This window comes from Schistocerca americana, chromosome 4 (genome assembly GCF_021461395.2).
Source record: "Schistocerca americana isolate TAMUIC-IGC-003095 chromosome 4, iqSchAmer2.1, whole genome shotgun sequence".
Classification (NCBI taxonomy): domain Eukaryota; kingdom Metazoa; phylum Arthropoda; class Insecta; order Orthoptera; family Acrididae; genus Schistocerca; species Schistocerca americana.
The window spans coordinates 631,986,585-632,006,606 of NC_060122.1; the positions used below are offsets into that span (position 1 = coordinate 631,986,585).

General features: G+C 41.1%; 1 protein-coding gene across 1 annotated transcript in view; it reads left to right on the forward strand.

Moving 5' to 3' along the window:
• Nucleotides 1-13,526: 13,526 nt before the first annotated feature.
• LOC124613667 (chondroadherin-like protein) overlaps nucleotides 13,527-20,022 on the forward strand; it is a 36,978-nt gene continuing 30,482 nt past the window's right edge. The window contains exon 1 of the mRNA XM_047142384.1: nucleotides 13,527-14,373. Within this exon, the coding sequence (XP_046998340.1) occupies nucleotides 13,527-14,373 (847 nt within the window). The remainder of the gene's footprint in view (nucleotides 14,374-20,022) is intronic.

The following is a 20,022-nucleotide window of genomic DNA, read 5'->3' on the forward strand; positions in this document are numbered from 1 at the left end:
AGCAGTCTGCGGTTGTTTGCTGATGATGTAAGGTGTCGAAGTTGAGTGTCTGTAAGAAGAAAAAAGACGACTTTGGCAACATTTCCCGTTGGTGTGATGAACATCAACTAGCCCCAAATGTGGAAAATGTAATTTAATGCGTATAAGTAAGAAGAACAAACCTGTAATGTTCGGATACAGTATTACTAGTGTCCAGCTTGACACAGACAAGTCGTTTTAAAATCTGGGCGTAACGTTTCAAAGCGATTTGAGGTGGAATGACCATGTGAAAACCGTGGTAGGGAAGGCAAATGGTAGGTTTATTGGGAGAATTTTAGGAAAGAGTGGTTTACCGGTAAAGGAGACAGCGTATAGGACGCTGGTGCAACCTATTCTTGGGTGCTGCTCGATTATTGAGGATCCTTACCAAGTCGGACGGAAGGAAAAAATCGAAGCAATTCAGAGGAGGGCTGTTATATTTGTTACCGGTAGGTTCGAGCAAAACTTATGTGTTACTGAGATGCTTTGTGGACTCAAATGGGAATCCCTGGAGAGAAGGCTGCGTTCTTTTCGAGAAACGCTATTGAGAAAATTTAGAGAATCGTCATTTGAAGCTAACTGCCGAAAGATTCTGCTCCCGTCAATATACATCGCCTGTAAGGACCACGAAGATAAAATACGAGAAATCACGGCTCAAGCGAAGACATACAGACTGTCCTTTTTCTATCGCTCTATTTGCGAGTGGAACAGAAGTGAAATGACGAGTAGTTTTATAGGGTACCCTCCGCCAATCACCTTACGGTGGCTTGCGGAATATCTAAGAAAATGTAGAAAAGAGGTCAAAAGCGTTCCTAAATTACTTAGAGAACCATGTGAAGTGGTTCCGAATGGTTCTCGGAATCATCTACTGCAGATGAGACTGTAAGGTCTACATAATGACCAGACAAGCACACTTTAAAATTCTAAGAATCCACGATAATTATTGAACTTTAAATTCTCAATCGACATCTCGTTTGCTGCACATCATCTCGAGCATCATCTGAAGGCTCGCCAAACACTTTTCTAATATGTTCAATTTCTTGGTTTTAAAGAAATCGTCTTATAAAACATTTCATTTGTTATAGCACCAATTTAATTTTTTATTCAAAAAAGTATCTTGGCCTTCAAGAGATAAACTTTTTGACACTGAATTTACGTAGCTGAAAGTTAAACACTTCGATTTTTCCACAAAGCACTAATTAAGCATGTATTAATCACCCTGAGAACTTTCAAGCAATTAACTCTCTTTTTGCAAAGCCAGACCTCTCGCTGATCAATTTGATATCTCATTTGTCTATTTATTGCCCTTTGTTGGACAAGAGTCAGTTGTCTTATTTCTAGTGAGCCTTCTTTTGGTCCGGTCAAACAGTTGATCAAATATGATACACGACAGAGAATCTTAGAAAGTCGTCATACAATTCGCGAGAACGTGCTTAGAAAAGTTTAAGAATCAGTTCACCAAGCAGAAACTGCGGGTGTTCCCAGGGTAATATGTAGGTATCCCGTTGAGACCGTCAAATAACAGCTCGCACAGAGGCAACAGAAATACACTTTCTTCCTATACTCTGCCCGAGAATGTACATTTACGTACATTACAGAAAGGTACTCTCAGCCACGTACTTTCTATTGATTCGAGGAGTACAGACATAGATGCAGAACAGTCGACTCATTTCCTCATGGGCACCTGTCAGTATTACAATCATCCACCTCGACAAGGGACACAACAAAAACCGAGATCAACATAACACATACTGGTAAAAATCTTACAATTTCGAACGCGGCTGAGATACAGAAACCGTACAAGAATATGTTTGTTAACACAGCCAACCGAGTGCTACAAGATTTTGTTGTAACCTAGTTTCGACACCGTCTATCGGTGTCTTCATCAAAAAATCCTAACAGTTGCAAGTAGTAGCAGATTTTGTTCGTTAATCTATTCATCTGTTTCTGCATGTTATTGTTTGTATTTTCGATAAAGACACCAATAGACGGTGTTGAAACCAGGTTAAAGAATCTTGTTGCAACAGGTTGGCTGTGTTATACAAATCAACATACGTGCATATGTGTTTCATACATGCGGAATTTTCATAATGCCACATAAATATTAGCAACAGGTATTCCTAACAAAGAAATTCCGAACACAGAAGAACGTAGTCCGGCAGTGTACTTTATCAGTACTTATGACTCTGTCGATAAGATAACCTCACAAACTGCCCGATACCGGCCAACGCCTCGTTGCGCCGGTTTGGAAAGTGACGGTATCCAAGAGACACTGATCATTCGGTTTCTTCGTGTCTGCAGCCCCAACAGATCACCCTAGGATTTTCTGAAAAATCCGTCTGTAGATGTCATTACTTACATAAAATATTATTGCGAAGGCGCAGGTTACTGTGGAGTTGCTCACATCCGTTTCTCTGCATTGTTATACAAACTGAACACTGGCGAGGGTATGCAATGGTTAAAAAGCTGGACTGGTATTCGGCGGGACGGGGGTTCTCTTCTCCACACAGAAATACAGACTTGTTTTTCCCTGAATTGGCTGAGACAAATGCCGATGGTTCCTTTGAACAAGAACACTGTCTGTTTTTTTCCCTAATCTGAAGTTGTACTCCTGCACTAATGACCTAGTCGTCCAAGAGACGTTAAACCCTAATCTTCCTTCCTGGGAGCAAGAGATAACGGTCTGTATTTTCACAACATTCTTCGAATCACACCACGAAATTAGGTGTGCGTTCTTGCCGACTTTCGGTACCTATCTCTCTCCAGAGCTCGAACTTCCCTGTCTCACGTGCTTCCTTTCGGATTTCTTATTTTCTTACAAGGGAACCTCCCCATCGCACCCCCCTCAGATTTAGTTGTAAGTTGGCACAGTGGATAGGCCTTGAAAAACCGAAAACAGATGAATTGAGAAAACAAGAAGAAGTTGTGTGGAACTGTGAAAAAATAAGCAAAATATACAAACTGAGTAGTTCATGGGAAGATAGGCAACGTCAAGGACACTGACAACGCGGGAGCGCCGTGGTCTCGTGGTAATGTGAGCAGCTGCGGAACGAAAGGTCCTTGGTTCAAATCTTCCATCGAACGAAAAGTTTAATTTTTTATTTCCAGTTTATGTGACAAACTCTTATGTTTTCATCACTTTTTTGGGAGTGATTATCACATCCACAAGAAAACCTAAATCGGGCAAGGTAGAATCTTTTTACCTCTTCGCCAAGTGTACAAGTTAGGTGGGTCGACAACATATTCCTGTCATGTGACGCACATGCCGTCACCAGTGTCGTATAGAATATATCAGATGTGTTTTCCTGTGGAGGAATCCGTTGACCTATGAACTTGCGATCAAATGTTTTCTGTTCCCATTGGAGAGGCACGTCCTTTCGTCTACTAATCGCACGGTTTTGCGATGCAGTCGCAAAACACAGACACTAAACTTATTACAGTGAACAAAGACGTCAATGAACGAACGGACAGATAATAACTATGCAAAAATAAAGAAAATAATATTTCCACTCCAGGGAAGACTTGAACCAAGGACCTCTCGTTCAGCAGCTGCTCAGACTACCACGGGACCACGACGCTCCTGATCTCACTACATCCATTATGTTGCGTATGTCAGCCGTGTACTACTCAGTTTGTATATTTTGCTTATTTTTTCACAGTTCCACACAACTTCTTCCTGTTTTCTCAATTGATCTGTGTTCAGTTTATCAAGGCCTATCCACTGTGCCAACTTATAACTAAATCTGAGGGGGGTGCGATGGGGAGGTTCCCTTGTTAGCAAGTACATACCAAGTCAGCACATCCTCTTGCAACCACTTGAATCATAGACATGGAATTCCACATACAAGCTTACAAAGTTGGTAGTACGAACCAAGATAAAAAGCAAGTGCCTAGTTTACATGGATTGACAAATGCTTAGGCTTACCTTACGAGCTATGAGCACTTTTTCATCTCCGATACTGTGAAACACGTATCTTCTACAGCAATTTCTTTGGTTTCCGTATTTTGGGAGAAGGTAGTAAGGCCCAAAATAAGAAAAAAATATTCAGTAAACGTGGGTTCTAAAACGCATACCTGAAGACCTAAGATCACTTGTTCAGTAGATGAATTTTACAATAGCGAAGGTGAATAGCTCCCATGGTATGCATCTTGCGGCTGATATCTAGCAGACTTTTTTTCTTTTTGCAGTCCATACTACGATCTCTGAAACTCTATCGGTGTAGTTCTGATTCATCATATATCCATTGAAACCAAGTTTGTTAGAGAAGTGTGCTGGATTTCGTGTTTCGCACGAACGTTGACTGTACCTTATCCGATAACCCTACACAACGACCACATCAGCTTTTTCTCATTCTTGTAATAACCTCTGTGTGTCAGTAGCAAACATTAACAGTTGATTTCCGAACAGTATAACATGCTTGACGAAGAAAATGTATTGTTGATAGAGTTTTATTTCATTCTAAAACGGTGCTAAAAGTTATATCAAGTGTATAATATTTAATTCGCTGGTTCTCTGTAACTACATTCCACACATCTTAGGCAGCCGATAGTCGAGACTGTGGACTCGTAGTATATTCGTAGTTACTACATGTCTTTGTTGTTAGGACCGTACGTCTCCTTTAACAGCTGTCACATAATTTATTGGTTTTCTTAAGCTTTGGGTCTCTTCAGAAGAATGATAACACGCTGTCATTTCACCACTGTTGAATCATGCCTTGAGGATAAGAGTACTGTACTTAAAGAAAAGGGCATGTTTGTAATGTGTTTTAGTTGTAATGCCATTTTTAATTCTTAACCTTTAGTCTTACATCTTTGTCTCGAAATCTTTTCTTCACTCGCTATCTATCCGACATCTTCCTGGTTCCAGAAGGAGATTTTCACTCTGCAGCGGAGTGTGCGCTGGTATGAAACTTCCTGGCAGATTAAAACTGTGTGCCGGACCGAGACTCGAACTCGGGACTTTTACCTTTCGGGGGCAAGTGCTCTACCAACTGAGCTACCCAAGCATGACTCACGCTCACTCCTCACAGTTTTACTTCTGCCAGTACCTCGCCTCCTGTAAAGTTTGGAAGGTGGGAGACGAGGTACTGGCAGAAGTAAAGCTGTGAGGACGGGGCGTGACTCGTGCTTGGGTATCTCAGTTGGTAGAGCACTTGCCCATGAAAGGCAAAGGTACCGAATTCGAGTCTCGGTCCGGCAAACAGTTTTAATCTTCCAGGAAATTTCATATCAGGGTACACTCCGCTGCAGAGTGAAAATCTCATTCTGTAAACATCCCCCAGGCTGTGGCTAAGCCATGTCTCCGCTATATCCTTTCTTTCAGGAGTGCTAGTTCTGCGAGGTTCGCAGGAGAACTGTAAAGTTTGGAAGGTAGGAGACGATGTACTGGCTGAAGCAAAGCTGTGAGGACGAGGCGTGAGTCGCGCTTGGGTAGCTCAGTTGGTAGAGCACTTGCCCGCGAAAGGCAAAGGTCCCGAGTTCGAGTCTTGGTCCACCACACTGTTTTAATCTGCCAGGAAGTTTCATCTTCACGGTTACCATTCTGAAGACATTCTGGTGTCCCCGTTCAACTACACGCTGTGGGAGTCCAGAGTCGCTTTCACTTATATAAGAGAGTTTTCCGGTGCTTATTCTCCTGAAGTAGAGTCACTGGTTGAAATTTCTAAGACTGTTATCCGGTGGCCATCTCCATGGAGTCGGAAGCGACTGTAGGCAGTTAAAGAGAAGATTAAATGTTTAAGGGCGAGTGTTTACAAAAATATTAGTGTGATGCAGCGTAGACTTGTTTGTATTACTGCCGCAACGTCGCAAGTGTCTCGACGTCGAGAAGTGACGGGTGTGGAAGCCTCTAGCCATCTGTCTATTGACATTACTTTCGTTCACTGGTATTTCAACTGTTTCTGGCACTCTCATTCTATAAATGTTACATTCCTTGGCTATCACTTGTACGTTGTCGAAATCTGTCTCGGTTGTAATCGAGTGTGGCTTCGTGCTCTTAAATTCGTTCCTTTATTGTCCTCACAGTTTCAAATAATACACGCTTTGCCACCGTCCCAAGACACTCCACGGGCTCCTGAAGTGTAGAAGTGACAGGTGCATCCGTGTCGCATCGGAAGAAGTCTTTTATGTTGTACTGGCTGAAAAACGCGGTCTTAATGTCATTTTTCTCAAGAATTTTGCTTATGCGTTTAGTGAACCTAGAAATAGAATGACAAGCCTACTCTCTAGCGTAATTAACACTTCTTCGTTAGAAGTTCCATAATAACCGTTGGCCATTTGTGTCTCCCCTACGGAACTCTGCTGTTCTTCCAAGCTTTTATTCTCACTCACACGAAAAGCAAGCGAAGACGAGCACTGACTGCTTCTGGGCTGGGTGGCGATGCGAAGTGGCATCTAAATACCCGTTTTGCGTTTGTAGGCTTTCGATACATTCCGTGACTTAGAATACTGCCAGATATTCTATAGACCTACACATCTAAGGGCGCGAGACCGATCTCACACTCTACCTCAAAAATAAGTTGATTTTGGGATGAATATTACTTAAAAAATATTATGCAATATATGTAACTATTCTTTACTGTGTTGTCATACAACTACTATGTCTTCCACATGCGAGAGCCGAAAAGGAAGCTTTAGTTGCGCGCTACTGATCGTCAATCGTTTCAAATGTTTCATAATAAAGTGAGCTGCTACTGTCGACAAATGTAAGCCCATAGCAACACAATTATATTTTTCATAGCATTCTCCTTCATATTTAAAAGATCTCGATCGTAGACAGGTTGCACACCCCTGGAGCAATTTTATCTACTATTATCTTCATAATATTCGATACTTGGACGTTAGAAAATAAAGATTTCACTTCGAATTTTATAGGAATGTCAGTCGTGGATATCTTCACCACGCCGAATATACCGATATTTGAAATTTGGCTAGAATCTTTCACAAAAGTACTTGTTCTTCCAACTATGTTTCTCATTTCCTCGGCTAAATAACTTGATAAAAGTAATTCATTTCATTCACTACAGGTATCAGTTGGTATAATACCTTGCATTTCTTCCGTAGTTTATTCTGAGTTAGAATTCGGGGCGTTAGACTTGCTAATAGAACTGTTCATTCTGGAGTATGATGACACGTTTTTTACTTCTTTGTGATTCTGTTCGTCGGATCACATTTTAACTGCAGGTACGCAGGATTAGCCAATTGTTGTTTTATCTTCTTGTGGTAGTCCATAGCGTCCATAATAACTGTGACATTTCTCTTATCTGCTACTGTGACCACAACGTTTTCGTTTCTCTTGAAGTCATCTAGAGCTTTTCTGTCTGAGCTGATATGTTCCTCTGGGAGTTTCTGTTTCTGCAGAGTTCACACTACGTCCTATCTCACTTCCTCCGTCTGAATCTTCGGTGCAGAAAACAGGGACGCTTCGACGGAAGTGACAATTTCTTCTGCTTGTTTTGTATTAAGTTACTAAACAAAAATAAAGTTACATTTCTTTTTCACCAAGTGAAGTTTGTTCTCATTAGCAACCAGATGAATCACGTATGTTACATGTCTTACAACAACGTGTAAGCAGCCAAAGAAATTGTTACTAAAAGGTAGGGTGTGTTCAAAGAAGTGTCCTGTGTTCCCACAGGAGGTAGATGGTTATCGTAGGACAGAATTATGTAGTAGTATTATTTACTGTTATAATATGGGGGACATATTTCAACCACCCTTTATTTTACTGACATGATGTCTGTAATTTGAAAAATAAGGAAAATACAGAGACTCACGTTTTGTGTGACATGATCCATGTTTGTTCGAATGACGATAAGGTAGCCTCGTGCACTTCCTGATATGCACAGTTTGTAGCGGACCTCGGTTAACGGTCCACGGTGCGATGTAATACGTTTGTAAAATTTGCCAAACCAATTCGTTATTTACTTCAGTTTATAAATTTACCTTTGGATCTCTATCGGATGTGCTACTGTTTAGATCAGAGCTAAGGTTGATTAGACACAGTTTGACATTTCTGTTGCTTGTAAGCTATACTCTTTATTTCATCGCAATTCCTTCCATCATCCCTTCAACTTGCCACTTTCAGCAACGACTCGTGCCGCAATTTGTTCATAAATACTCTGTTTCTTCGTTTCATTACGTACTGTAATACACATTGTTTCTTCTTTGCCTCGTTTCAGGATGCCTTATTTCTCTACTCCTTCGATACATTGGTTCATCAATAGTCACCTGTCACATTTTAGTGGCTTTTCTTCATTTTCGTGTCTTTCCCCGTGTTCACATTCCATAATGAAACAGAGTTGTGCTCCGAACATGACTTCCCATTAATCTTTTTTAAATTTATATTTTTAGTTATCAGTAGGTGTGCAAGCCTCTTCATCTCCTAAAAACTACTACAATCCACATGCGTTTGAATCTGCTTATCATTTCTTGGTCTCCCTCTATGAGTTTTCCTTCCACACTTATCTCCAACTATAATTTGCTGAGATCTTGATATCTCAGGATATGTCCTATCAACCGATGCATTCTTATGGTCAAGTTTTGCCACAAATTTCTCTACTCGCCATTTCTGTTCAGAACATCCTCACCGTTCACACGGTCTACCCATCTAATTTGTAGCTCTCTTCTGTAGCATCATATTTCAAAAACTTCTATTGTTCTTTTCTCTAAACTGTTTATCATCCTCGCTTCACTTCCATATATGGTTACACTTCAGACAAATACCTTCAGAAAAAATTTCCTAACACTTAGCTCTGTATCCGATGTTAACAAATTTCTCTTTCCCAGAAACGCTTTTCTTGCCATTGCCAGTCTACATTTTATACCCTATCTACTTCGGCCATCATTAACACCCAAATACTGAAACTCATCCACTACTTTAAGTGTCTCGTTTCCTACTCTGATTCCCTCTGCATCACCAGAATTAATTCGACAACGTTCCATTACCGTCGTTTTGCTATAGCCGATGGTCATCTTGTATACTCCTTTCAAGACATTGTCCATTCGGTCCAACTGCTCTTCCAAGTTCTTTGGAAGCGCTGTCAGAATTTCGGTGTCGTCGGCGTACCTCAAGGTTTTTATTTCCTCTACCTGGATTTTAATTCTTACTTCAATTTTTTCTTTTGTTTCCTTTACTGCTTGCTCAATATACATATTGAATATCTACGGGGACAGGCTATAACCCTGCCTCACTCTTTTCTCAACCACTGCTTCCCTTTCATGCTCCTCTGGTTTCTGTACAAATTGTAAATAGCCTTTCGCTCCCTGTATTTTACCTTTGCTATCTCCCGAATTTCAAAGAGAATGCTCCAGCCAACATCGTCAAAAGCTTACCCAAAATCTACAAATCTTATTTTTATATATATATATATATATATATATATATATATATATATATATATATATATATATAGGTTTCCCTTTCTTAGTATTTCTTCTAAGAGAGGTCTTAGGGTCATTATTTCCTCGCGTGTGCCTACATTTCTCCGGAAGGCAAACTGATCTTACCCGAGGTCGACATCTACCAGTTTTTCCATTCTTCTGTAAATAATTTGTGTTAGTATTTTGCAACCGTGACTTACTAAAGTAATAGTTCGATAATATTCACAACTCCCAGCACCTGCTTTCTTTGGAATTGGAATTATTGTATCCTTATCGATTTCGTCTGGGTCATTCATCTTGCATCCAGGTAAAATTGTGTTGTCATGGCTGGCTCTCCCAAGGATATCAGTATTTCTTGCGGAATACCGTTTATTCCAGGGGTCTTGTTTTGACTTACATCATTCAGTGCTCTGTCAGATTCTTCTCACACTATCATATTTTCTATCTCATCTTCATGTCCTTCGTCTTCCCTTTGTGTAATATTGCCTTCAAGTACATTTCCCTTAAATATACCCTTGTATCTACTCGTTCCCCCTTCTTTCCTTAGTCCTACTTTTTCGTCTGAGCTCTTGATATTCATACAGCTGCTTCTCTTTTCTCCAAAGGCCTCCTTAATTTTTCTATGGCGGTATGTATCTTTCCCCAAGTTACATGTGCTTTTATATCCTCACATTTATTCTCTAGCCACTCCTGCTTAGCCATTTTGCACTTTCTGTCAGTCTCATCTTACAGATGTTCGTATTTTCTTTCGCCTTCTTCATGTTCTGCATTTTTATATTTCCTTCTTTCATCAGTTAAAATCAATATGATATCCAAGGCCTTCTACTGTGCCTTGTCTCTCATCTTCTGCTGCCTTGACAATTTCACCTCTCAGATCTATCCAATAATCTTTTGCTACATTCATTTTTCCTTTTTCAGGCAATCGTTGCCTAGTCCTCCCTTTGAAAATCTTAAAAAACCTCTGGTTCTTGCAGTTTATCTGTATCTCATCTCCTTAATTTCCTACCTATTTGCAATTTCTTCTGTTTTAATCTACGGTTCATAACCCATAAATTACGAAATTTCCTGGCAGATTAAAACTGTGTACCTGACCGAGAATCTAACTCGGATCCTTTGCCTTTTTTCTGCAATCAATTATGGTCAGAGCCCACGATTGTCCATAGAAATGTTTTATTGTTTAAAATCTGGTTCCGAACTCTATCTTAGTACCATTGCATAACCAATTTGAAACCTTTCGAAGTTTCCAGGTCTCTTCCACATATACAACCCACTTTCATGATTCTTAAACCAGGTGTTAGCGATGATTAAGTTACGCTCTGTGCAAAATTCTAACGGGCGTGTTTCTGTTTCATTCCATTCCGCTGTCCATACTTAACCACTATTTTTTCTTGTCTTCCTTTTCCCGCTTTGGAATTTTAGTACCCCATCAGAATTAAATTTTCTTCTTTCTTCACTACCTGAATAATTTCTTTCATCTCGTCACACATTTTTCAATCCCTTTCTCATCTGCGGAGCTTCTTAGTATGCAAACTTGAACCACTGTTGTGGGTGTTCGCTTTGTGTCTATTTTGGTTATGATTGTGGGTTCGCAAGGCTGTTCATAGTACCTTACAGGAATTCCTATTGTCTTATTCATTACTACACATACCCCTCCGCAAGTTGTATTTGCTTTTGTATTTCGTTCTAAGTAGTACCCGCCCAGATATCCGAAAAGGGTACTATTATACCTTCGGAATATTTTACCCAAACCATATAGTAGAGCTGCATGCTGTCAGAACAGATGGCTACTGTTGTTTCCCCTCCCTTTCTACAGCTCACGTAATAGCATTTCTCCACCTTTTCAAGAGTCTGTTGTTCAAGTTTGTTCAAATGGTTCAAATGGCTCTGAGCACTATGGGACTCAACTGCTGAGGTCATTAGTCCCCTAGAACTTAGAACTAGTTAAACCTAACTAACCTAAGGACATCACAAACATCCATGCCCGAGGCAGGATTCGAACCTGCGACCGTAGCGGTCTTGCGGTGCCAGACTGCAGCGCCTTTAACCGCACGGCCACTGCGGCCGGCTCAAGTTTGTTATCCTGCATGTTAGCTCACGGCGCTCACCATTACCTAGGTTTTGTTTTTGTTTTGATGTATATTATGATCGTAACCAAGGACACGTATCATTTCATTAAACTCCCAACGAAGTCCCTATTCACTTTCTGCACCTACTAGTACTCGTATTACCAGAGCTTAGGTTCCTCTTCGGCATAGATCTTATTGATTCTCACAGTGAACACTGTTTTACAAGTTCCGAGTTATGATCTGCTGATGGCACTGGCAGAAACAACGTAGCGTAATAAATAAATATATTAAGGTACGTTAGGCGATGTAGACAGGTTTATTCACAAATCACTCCTGTGTCATCTGTCGAGAATACTATTTATCGAAAAGAAGGAAACAAAGTGATATCTTCAATATTTGCTACAATGGCGATAAAATAGCTTAGCGCTCTTTCTGATACGGTAAGTCAGTGATGAATCTGAGTTAACGGACCACAGTTCTCTGTAATACGTTTGAAAATCTGTCAAACCAGTTCGTTAGTTGCTTCAGTTTATAATTTGGCTTTGGATCTCCAGAGGAAATGCTGTTGTTTTGATCAAACTTAAGCGTGCTTACAAGCAGTTCTCCATTTCTGTCGCTTGCCAGGTATACTATTTCTTTCGCTGCACCTACGATCTGTCACATGCACTGAGGCCTTTCTCTGCGATTCAGTCCTTCCATACCCCCTTCAATTTGCAGTTTTCAGCAACGATGCGTGCCGTAGTAAGTGCGTAAGTACTCTGTTTCTCTGTTTCACTCTGCTCTGTAATAGATATTGTTTCATTTTTGACTCGTTACAACATACCTAATTCTCAACCCCTTCGATCCATCGGATCATCATCCCGTCACCTGTAGCTTCACATTTTCGTGTAGGGTTAAGGTTCCATTCGTCTCTACCCCTGTGTTCACACTTCGCAACCAACGCAGTTGTCGTTCGAGCAAATCCTTCGACGAATCTTGTTCATATTTACATTTTTGGATGTTAGTAGCCATTTATTTTGCATAGGAAGCTCTTTTGTGTTTTGCAGTCGTTGCTACTATGATTTCCTTGAAACTTCCTACTTTATTTAATCTGTGCCGGGTACATAAGAGAATCTCTCCAGTTCTTCTAGAGCTTTTGTTCAAGTTTAAGTCATCCTGCATATCCGCTCGCAGCGTACACTATTACCTCGGTTTTCTTCCTGTTACTGTCGTACCCAGAAAATGTCCCGCTTTATTATGCTGCCGACTAAGCTACTACCTGTATTGCCCGAGTGTATTAACCGCTTAGACGTATGTTTCATTGATACTACAATTTTTGCTCTTGTGGCGGTCCACAGCTCGAATATGTTTTAAGAATGAAAATATGGTCCAAGCTGGCCGTAATCTATTTATTGTCTGCACTATTATCAAAATTTCGAAAGTCGATCATTTTCTAGCACTCAGCTGTACCTGTGTTATGATATGGTAGTCTTCTGTATGTCTATTACTAATGAACGTAATTAATGCACTATTGGATTGTATTTGTGCTAGACGCGCACGTGAAAACAATGTGTGCCTTTTTACATAGTGTACTGGCTATTTAATCAAATATGACGAGAAGTTTGAGGCTTCTGATAAGTGTTCGACATCGTTTCCTTTCTTTGTTGGCACTGACAGTGAGGCTTCTTGTACAACTCCTGGATTTTGACCTGATTATGGCATCATCAGAAGCGGCGTAATAAATAAAGAAATTTATTAAGGTGCGTTAGGCGATGTAGACGGTTTTATTCACAAATTACTCCTGTGTCATGCATCGCCAATACAATCCATCAAAAAGAAGGGAAAAAGTGATATCTTCAATATTTGCTAGAATGGCGATAAGATAGCTAAGCGCACTTCCTGATACGAGCAGTCGCAAGCGGACCTTTGTTAACGGCAGACGGAGCACAATTCGCTTGTAAAAGTTCGGTAAAAAAAAACATTATTATGATTCTCCCTTATGTCGCTTTTGTTGTGTAGTTAAAGACGAGTTTTATGACGTATTGAACTCTATATCTAATTTAACACAAGTGAACCTACACGAAGATGATCAGCTTAACTTTAATCTTTGTGACGGCGGCTGGAGTTGCCATGTCAGAATTCATTTGTCCACGTCCTTGTGAATGTGACGGCGTGGCGGTCGTCGACTGTTCTAATCGCGAGCTGACTCGTATCTCGACCGACGGTTTCGACATCGACACGAGGAGAATCATATTGTCAAACAACAGAGTGGAAGCGCTTGAAGCTTCTGTATTCCACAAGACGAAAGTGAGGGTGTTGCAGCAGGTGTTGCTCGACCACAACCGGATATCCCGTGTCGACCCGGAATCGTTCTTCGCCCAGTCTGAACTGATCGTGCTGGACCTGTCCCACAACGCGCTGACGGCGCTGTCCATGTTCCCCTTCAGGCGGTGCTGGCGATTGCAGCGGCTGATACTCTCCCACAACCCCTTGCTCACATTCGACGGTACAGCGCCACCTCCGGCGTTCAGAGAGCTCTACCTGGATCACTGCGCACTAAGGCACGTCCTGAGCCCGAAGGCACCGGCCCGTGATGTTTCAGGGGTGGCACGCCTGCGTCTGGATGGCCTGAAGCGACTGCAGGTCGAAGGGAACCCACTGCGTTGCGACTGCAGCCAGCTGGGCACCTACCGGCAGCTGGAGCGCATGCGGCTCGCTAGGGATACCAACTGCGGGGATTCCCCAGACCTCTTCTGGCAGGCCGTCCTCGAGAGGCTCGACTGCTCGCCCTGTCCTCAAAATTGCACCTGTCCGACGCACAGTGTTGCCAACTGCAGCAGTGCCACTCTGCGAGTGGTCCCACAGGAAGGCTTCAACCACTCTGTCACCACCATTGTGCTCTCCAACAACAGCATAGAAAGAATTGATAACGGTAAGCTACTATCATCTAAACAGTTAGCATTTTTTAAGTCATCAGCCTCTGACGCTTTGTTGCTTTAAGGCTAATACACACTGGCCGTCATGGCACTGCCACGTCCTAGCACTGTCACGTGAGGAGGTATTCGCACCGTCCATCACGTCAAGTCAATTCACGTCACATGTTCTCAACTCGCACGGTTGTCCTCAGCTTGCAACGTTCCCTTAGAAAAATTAGTGGATGACTGTGCTGATAAACTTCATTTGATTTTCAAACAGCTGAGCAAAACTGAACGTACTCAGACATTTCACTTTTTGCTTATTCTGATCATCACTAAACTGACACACAATATTTTTAGCTCAACGCAATCTGACTTTCAAAAATCCCTACAAAAGAATGGCCCTGACTAACAATAACCTATACCTTTCATGAATCACTTACCTCACAAAAATCTTTGTTACTCTAACTACTGCAATACAGCGAGCGCCAATACTGACAGCTTAATAAAAGATTCTAACTACTGAAGGCACTAACTACTGATAGGCTTAGTTAGCAAATGACAGATTTTGATGGAGAACAAACAATGTATTTACCTTAATAATGTTCCAAAGTCATCATATATATATATATATATATCAGTTCATGATATCTAATATTACAAATTTACTCTTTCTGATGGACACACGTCCAGATCGTCCGCTCTAAAAATTCTGGCATTTCTCTCCCCACATCCACCACTGCTGGCGGCTCACCTCCAACTGCGCAACGCTACGCGCTGTTCACATGCAACTGCCCAACACTACAATAGCGACTATTCCAACAATGCCAACCAGCTACAGACTTCACACAGCACAGTCAGTGATTTTCATACAGAGCGCTACGTGGCGTTACCAACATAAAAACCTAAACAGCCTACTTACAAGCTGTTATCTCGCGGGAGTTGCTGTCTTCGCAAGATGATTCTCAACTGTTTCTACGCGCGGTTGCTTGTATACGGGATCCTGGAGTCCACATGTGTTCGAAAATGACATTTATCGGACTCATACGGTTTGCAGCTTGCAATGACAGCTTATACATCAGAGGAGAAGACAGAAGTGCGAAACAACATAAAAAAGTGTGAGTCCGAAAAATGGTACAGAAGGGGAGTTTAGCACACGCTGCAAGGAGCATTTTATAAATATTTTAGAACATCGAAGCACCCATTTTTCCACTTATATCAAATTGCACCCAGGATTACTAAAAGGAAGTCAGTGGTACGAACTGCTATCAAAACCCAGGAAAAATTAATTTGTTTAAGGTTAAGTTTAGTTGCCAGTCCAGCGCAAATTTTTGTGCAATCTGCATATCTATATCAAGATTTATGGGTTTTCTTTATTTTTTTATATACGGCTTTTAATAGCTTATGTACCTTATTTGTACTGGGTTTAGCTATTGAAATCACATAAATGTTGATCACCGGTGCTAGAAAAACTGTTCAACACATTCCACAGAGCTGCTTAACATTATATACGCCTTCCACAATTACATAAGTAAATAAACAACTCTAATAGATTATTGAAGTCTACTTCACAAAGAAAGCATTTTGCCGCTGTTTCAGTGCCAGACGATTTCTGTCCATTTCTTTTTCAAACTTTACAAATGCCTGAGAACATACAAATAAATTCCACTTAGTAGTCAGTTTGATTCTACCCACATTGCTTTTTCCACTTAGAGCTGAACCACACTGCAACGCATTTCATTGTAAATTATTACTCACCAACGTGCATAAAAATCCACTTTGTGCTAGTAGTTAAGAAGATCTATTGAAAATCCGTTTCTGGCAAATGATAATTACAACGCAAATGTGAAAATGTTTAAGATGTTTTGGAATCAGACGTCACGCTTTCTTTCTTCATTCCTCAATGAGTCTGAGTACGTCCTATTGCTTATGTCATAAAATCAGACTCCTGACTCACTGCTTTAATTAATCTTTCGTCGTTAGTTATAAAATTATAAATTTTAAGAAAAGAAATAACAAAACGAGACAATTTACGACAAATAAAAAAATATTGAATATCAACCACGAAAATCACGGCAATACAAAGTATGAGTGATGAGCCACGGCTGTGTATCAACTAGGAAAGAGCTCGTGGGTCAGGTGATCAACAACGAAACGAAACAATCTACAAAACATAAAAAATAACAAATATCAATTGATTTCAACCACGGAAATCACGACGAAACAATGCATGGATGATGAGCCACTGCTGTGTATCAGATGGAAAAGGCCTCGGGGGTCAGGTAATCAACAACAAACGCTGACGTCAGCCGTCAAGTCTTCCTTCACGAAAAATATTGATGCTACCGTGATGTGACGTGACGTGAAACGACGTCCAGTGTGGATGCCGCCATTTGAAATGCATTGCGGAGCGTTTTGTCGGTAAGTGACGTGCGGTCAGTGTGAACTGGACTTTACCTTTCACTAAATTTTAAATCTTTATCTAAGTGGTGCACCTAACATCCTCTATAATCTGGCGACTTCATGCTTCTGCACAATAATGCCTCAATAAATTCAGAGAAACACAACAACATTTTATAATAACGTCCACGAAGAAAGTGGAGTTGAATTAATTATTTTTGAATTATATCCACTAGAGTTCGGTTTTGAGATTTTCACCATCGTCAAATGCATCTGCTTTCATTTCTCTTGATCACATCTCAAATAAGTTTATGTCTACAAGAAAAGAAAAATAGAAGGTATCAGGTAGATGTTATTTATCTACCCGGGAGGACATTTAAAAGAATGATCGCCATTATTGTAATTTTATTCGATATTAGGATGTGAACAATAGTAACCATTTTATAAACAGCGTCCTACACATTTTATTCAGTAATACTTTCCCTCCTCACGATCTCTTCAAAACCATGTCGCAGTGTACCATTCACGTAAACATGCCGTTAATGAAAATGTAAAACAGCAATAACTTTGACTCCAGTGAGTGGACCAGTTATGTTACTTCGGGTATCTGCCCTTTGTGTTACGACAGGCGAGTCAAAGTCAGTCTTGTGTTACGTTTCTCCTATCGCCATGTTTACGAAAGGAGAACACTGTGATACGGTTTTGAACATGTGAAAAATACGGGGTGCTGTTTGAAAAAGACGTAAGTCTTTCATATCTTGCTTACAAACAAAGGAAATCATGTAGGTTAATGTTCTTCTGGTACTAAACAACATTTGTATGTCATCTTTTTTAATTTGATTCTAGATAAAGTTAATTGGGGTGCTCAAAATAATTGTAAAGCGCTGTATAACGTCAAACCAATCAAAATAAGACATAATTGAAGAACGTATGAAATCTACATTAGTTGCAGCGTCATACACAATAACCATAAAGGAGCAAAAGCATAACCTAGATGCGTAACAATAACTTCTACTATTGTGTATTTAAACCGGGGACCTGGAAACGACGGAGAGGCTTCCTCCTGTCATAGCTCTCAGTGGTTCACAAGCCCACAACAGGCCACAGCAGTCCACCCATCACACCACCGCCCCACACCGAACCCAGGGTTATTGTGCGGTCCGGCCCCCAGTTGACCCCCCTCCCCCCTCCCCGGGGACCGCTCATACCAGACAAGTGAAATCACAAATGTTTGCGTGGTAATTATGGTGTACGCGTACGTGGAGAAAGTGTTTGTGCAACAATCGACGATATAGTGTAACGGAATCGGATTAAGGGGAACCCGCCCGCATTCGCCGAGGTAGATGGAAAACCGCATGAAAAACCATTCACAGGCTGGCCGGCACACCGGACCTCGACAGTAATCCGCCGGGCGGACACGCCTTCCCTCTCGGGAAGCAGAGCTAGCCTGGCAGACATAACTTCTACTAGATACGCATCAAAAATAAAATCATTAGGTGCTTCTATGTACGAGTGAATACCGTAGAGTAAACAAATAAAAGACAAGTAGCATAAGGTGGTTTGATAAGTCTAGTAAAAAAGCAAGAAAAGAATGTTTCATCTGCAGACAACTATCTTATTTCTCTACACAGCCTCTTTTGTGTGATACACATTGGGTTCACCGGTCCTCCAGCTATTTCATCCCACCAGCAAAATAGGTTCTACCATGCAAAATACTCGTTGACTGCAACTATCACTTCCTCATTTGATGAAAATTCCTTCCCATTTAGGGAACAGAAGTCACTTGGGGTTAATTGTGGAGAATAGGGTGGTTAAGGAACCAATTCAAAGCTAAACTCATGCATTTTCGCCATTGCTATCGCGGATGTGTGGGATGGTGAAAGAACCCTTACTTGCATGCCAACTTTGGCCTTTTTTCAACCAACGGAAGTTCCAGACGATCCAAAAAGAAGAATGATAGGGCCCAGTTACGGTTCTCCCTTTTTCCAAGTGATCTGTTACGATTATTCCTTGAGAATCGCGAAGAAAAAAACTGTGGCCACGCCCTGTTTATTATTTATTTCTTCATTTGAATGGCTCACATGTAGTGTAAAATTACAGGTCAACGACATTAGTGTATGTGTATAACAGGAATACAGAAAGACAAAACTGCATATAAAATTAACTGAATGTCAATATCTTAGTTCCTAATCCATATAAGCGCTGTACCGTCAGCTTCCATGAGGTCGTTCCGACTCCCCTGATAGGAACACAAGGGGCATTCATCTCTAAAGTGCTTGACTGTCTGGATCAGAGTCCCACAGTGACAAACAGAGACTCTCTAACACACCATTTGTAAAGTGAGTCTGCGCATCGAGCATGCCCAATGTAAGCTCTGTTCAGTTTGACCCATAACTTCCTGTCGAGATTTGTGTCAGCATTATCACAGTTATACTTTCGGAACCATTCACTGTCTTCAAGATTTTCAATAACGTTGGCTGTTCTGATCCCCAGGTCTTTCACTTCGTTATTACTTGCATCTAGTTGTTCTGCTTGCCGTAACGGTGGGTTTCTTGACTCGAGTCTATTTCGTCGTGCACTCGCTCTATTCTCCCACTAGCTTGATTGCAGATTCGGGGTTCTTGAATGTGATTTCTGAATCCGTAAGAATCTACATAACTGCTTCGTCAACGCTGACGCAGAATTAGTACCTTGACTGGTTATCACTGTTTCTGGTTCCAGAAACTTGGGGATGCAGTGGTTAACCATTCCCTGAGGTACTGTTTTTTCTTGTTGATTTGGCATAGCGATCATAGATGCATAATATAAAAAGTGATCAGCGATGGCTAACATCTATTTCCTTGCTGGAATTTGTAAGAACAATCCACGATGGACGTTACCAATCATTTGTAAGAGTTGGGGCTGCCTTACAGTCATCTTTTCTATCAAATTCTCTGATGACTAAGCTCTGCTCCCTGCAGACAGGGTACATATATTCGTAAGTATTTCTCCATGCCGTGATGTGTGTTCACCAGCAGTTGTTCTCCATGACACATTGTGTTCCAGTTTATCGATTTTCATGCTCTACCAAAACAGAATTAAAGACCTGCCTGAGTATTTCATCGCGAAAACTTTCTGGCACGACTATACATTGACCAATGGTCCACCGTTGGTTTGTTTGTACTGCATGCAGTTGTCAGAACAGAGATGTGCTTTCATCATGGAATTCTGACAGTCTAGGTCAGTGGCCTGTGCCTTTCGCCATTCATCTGCAAAAATGCCAAAAT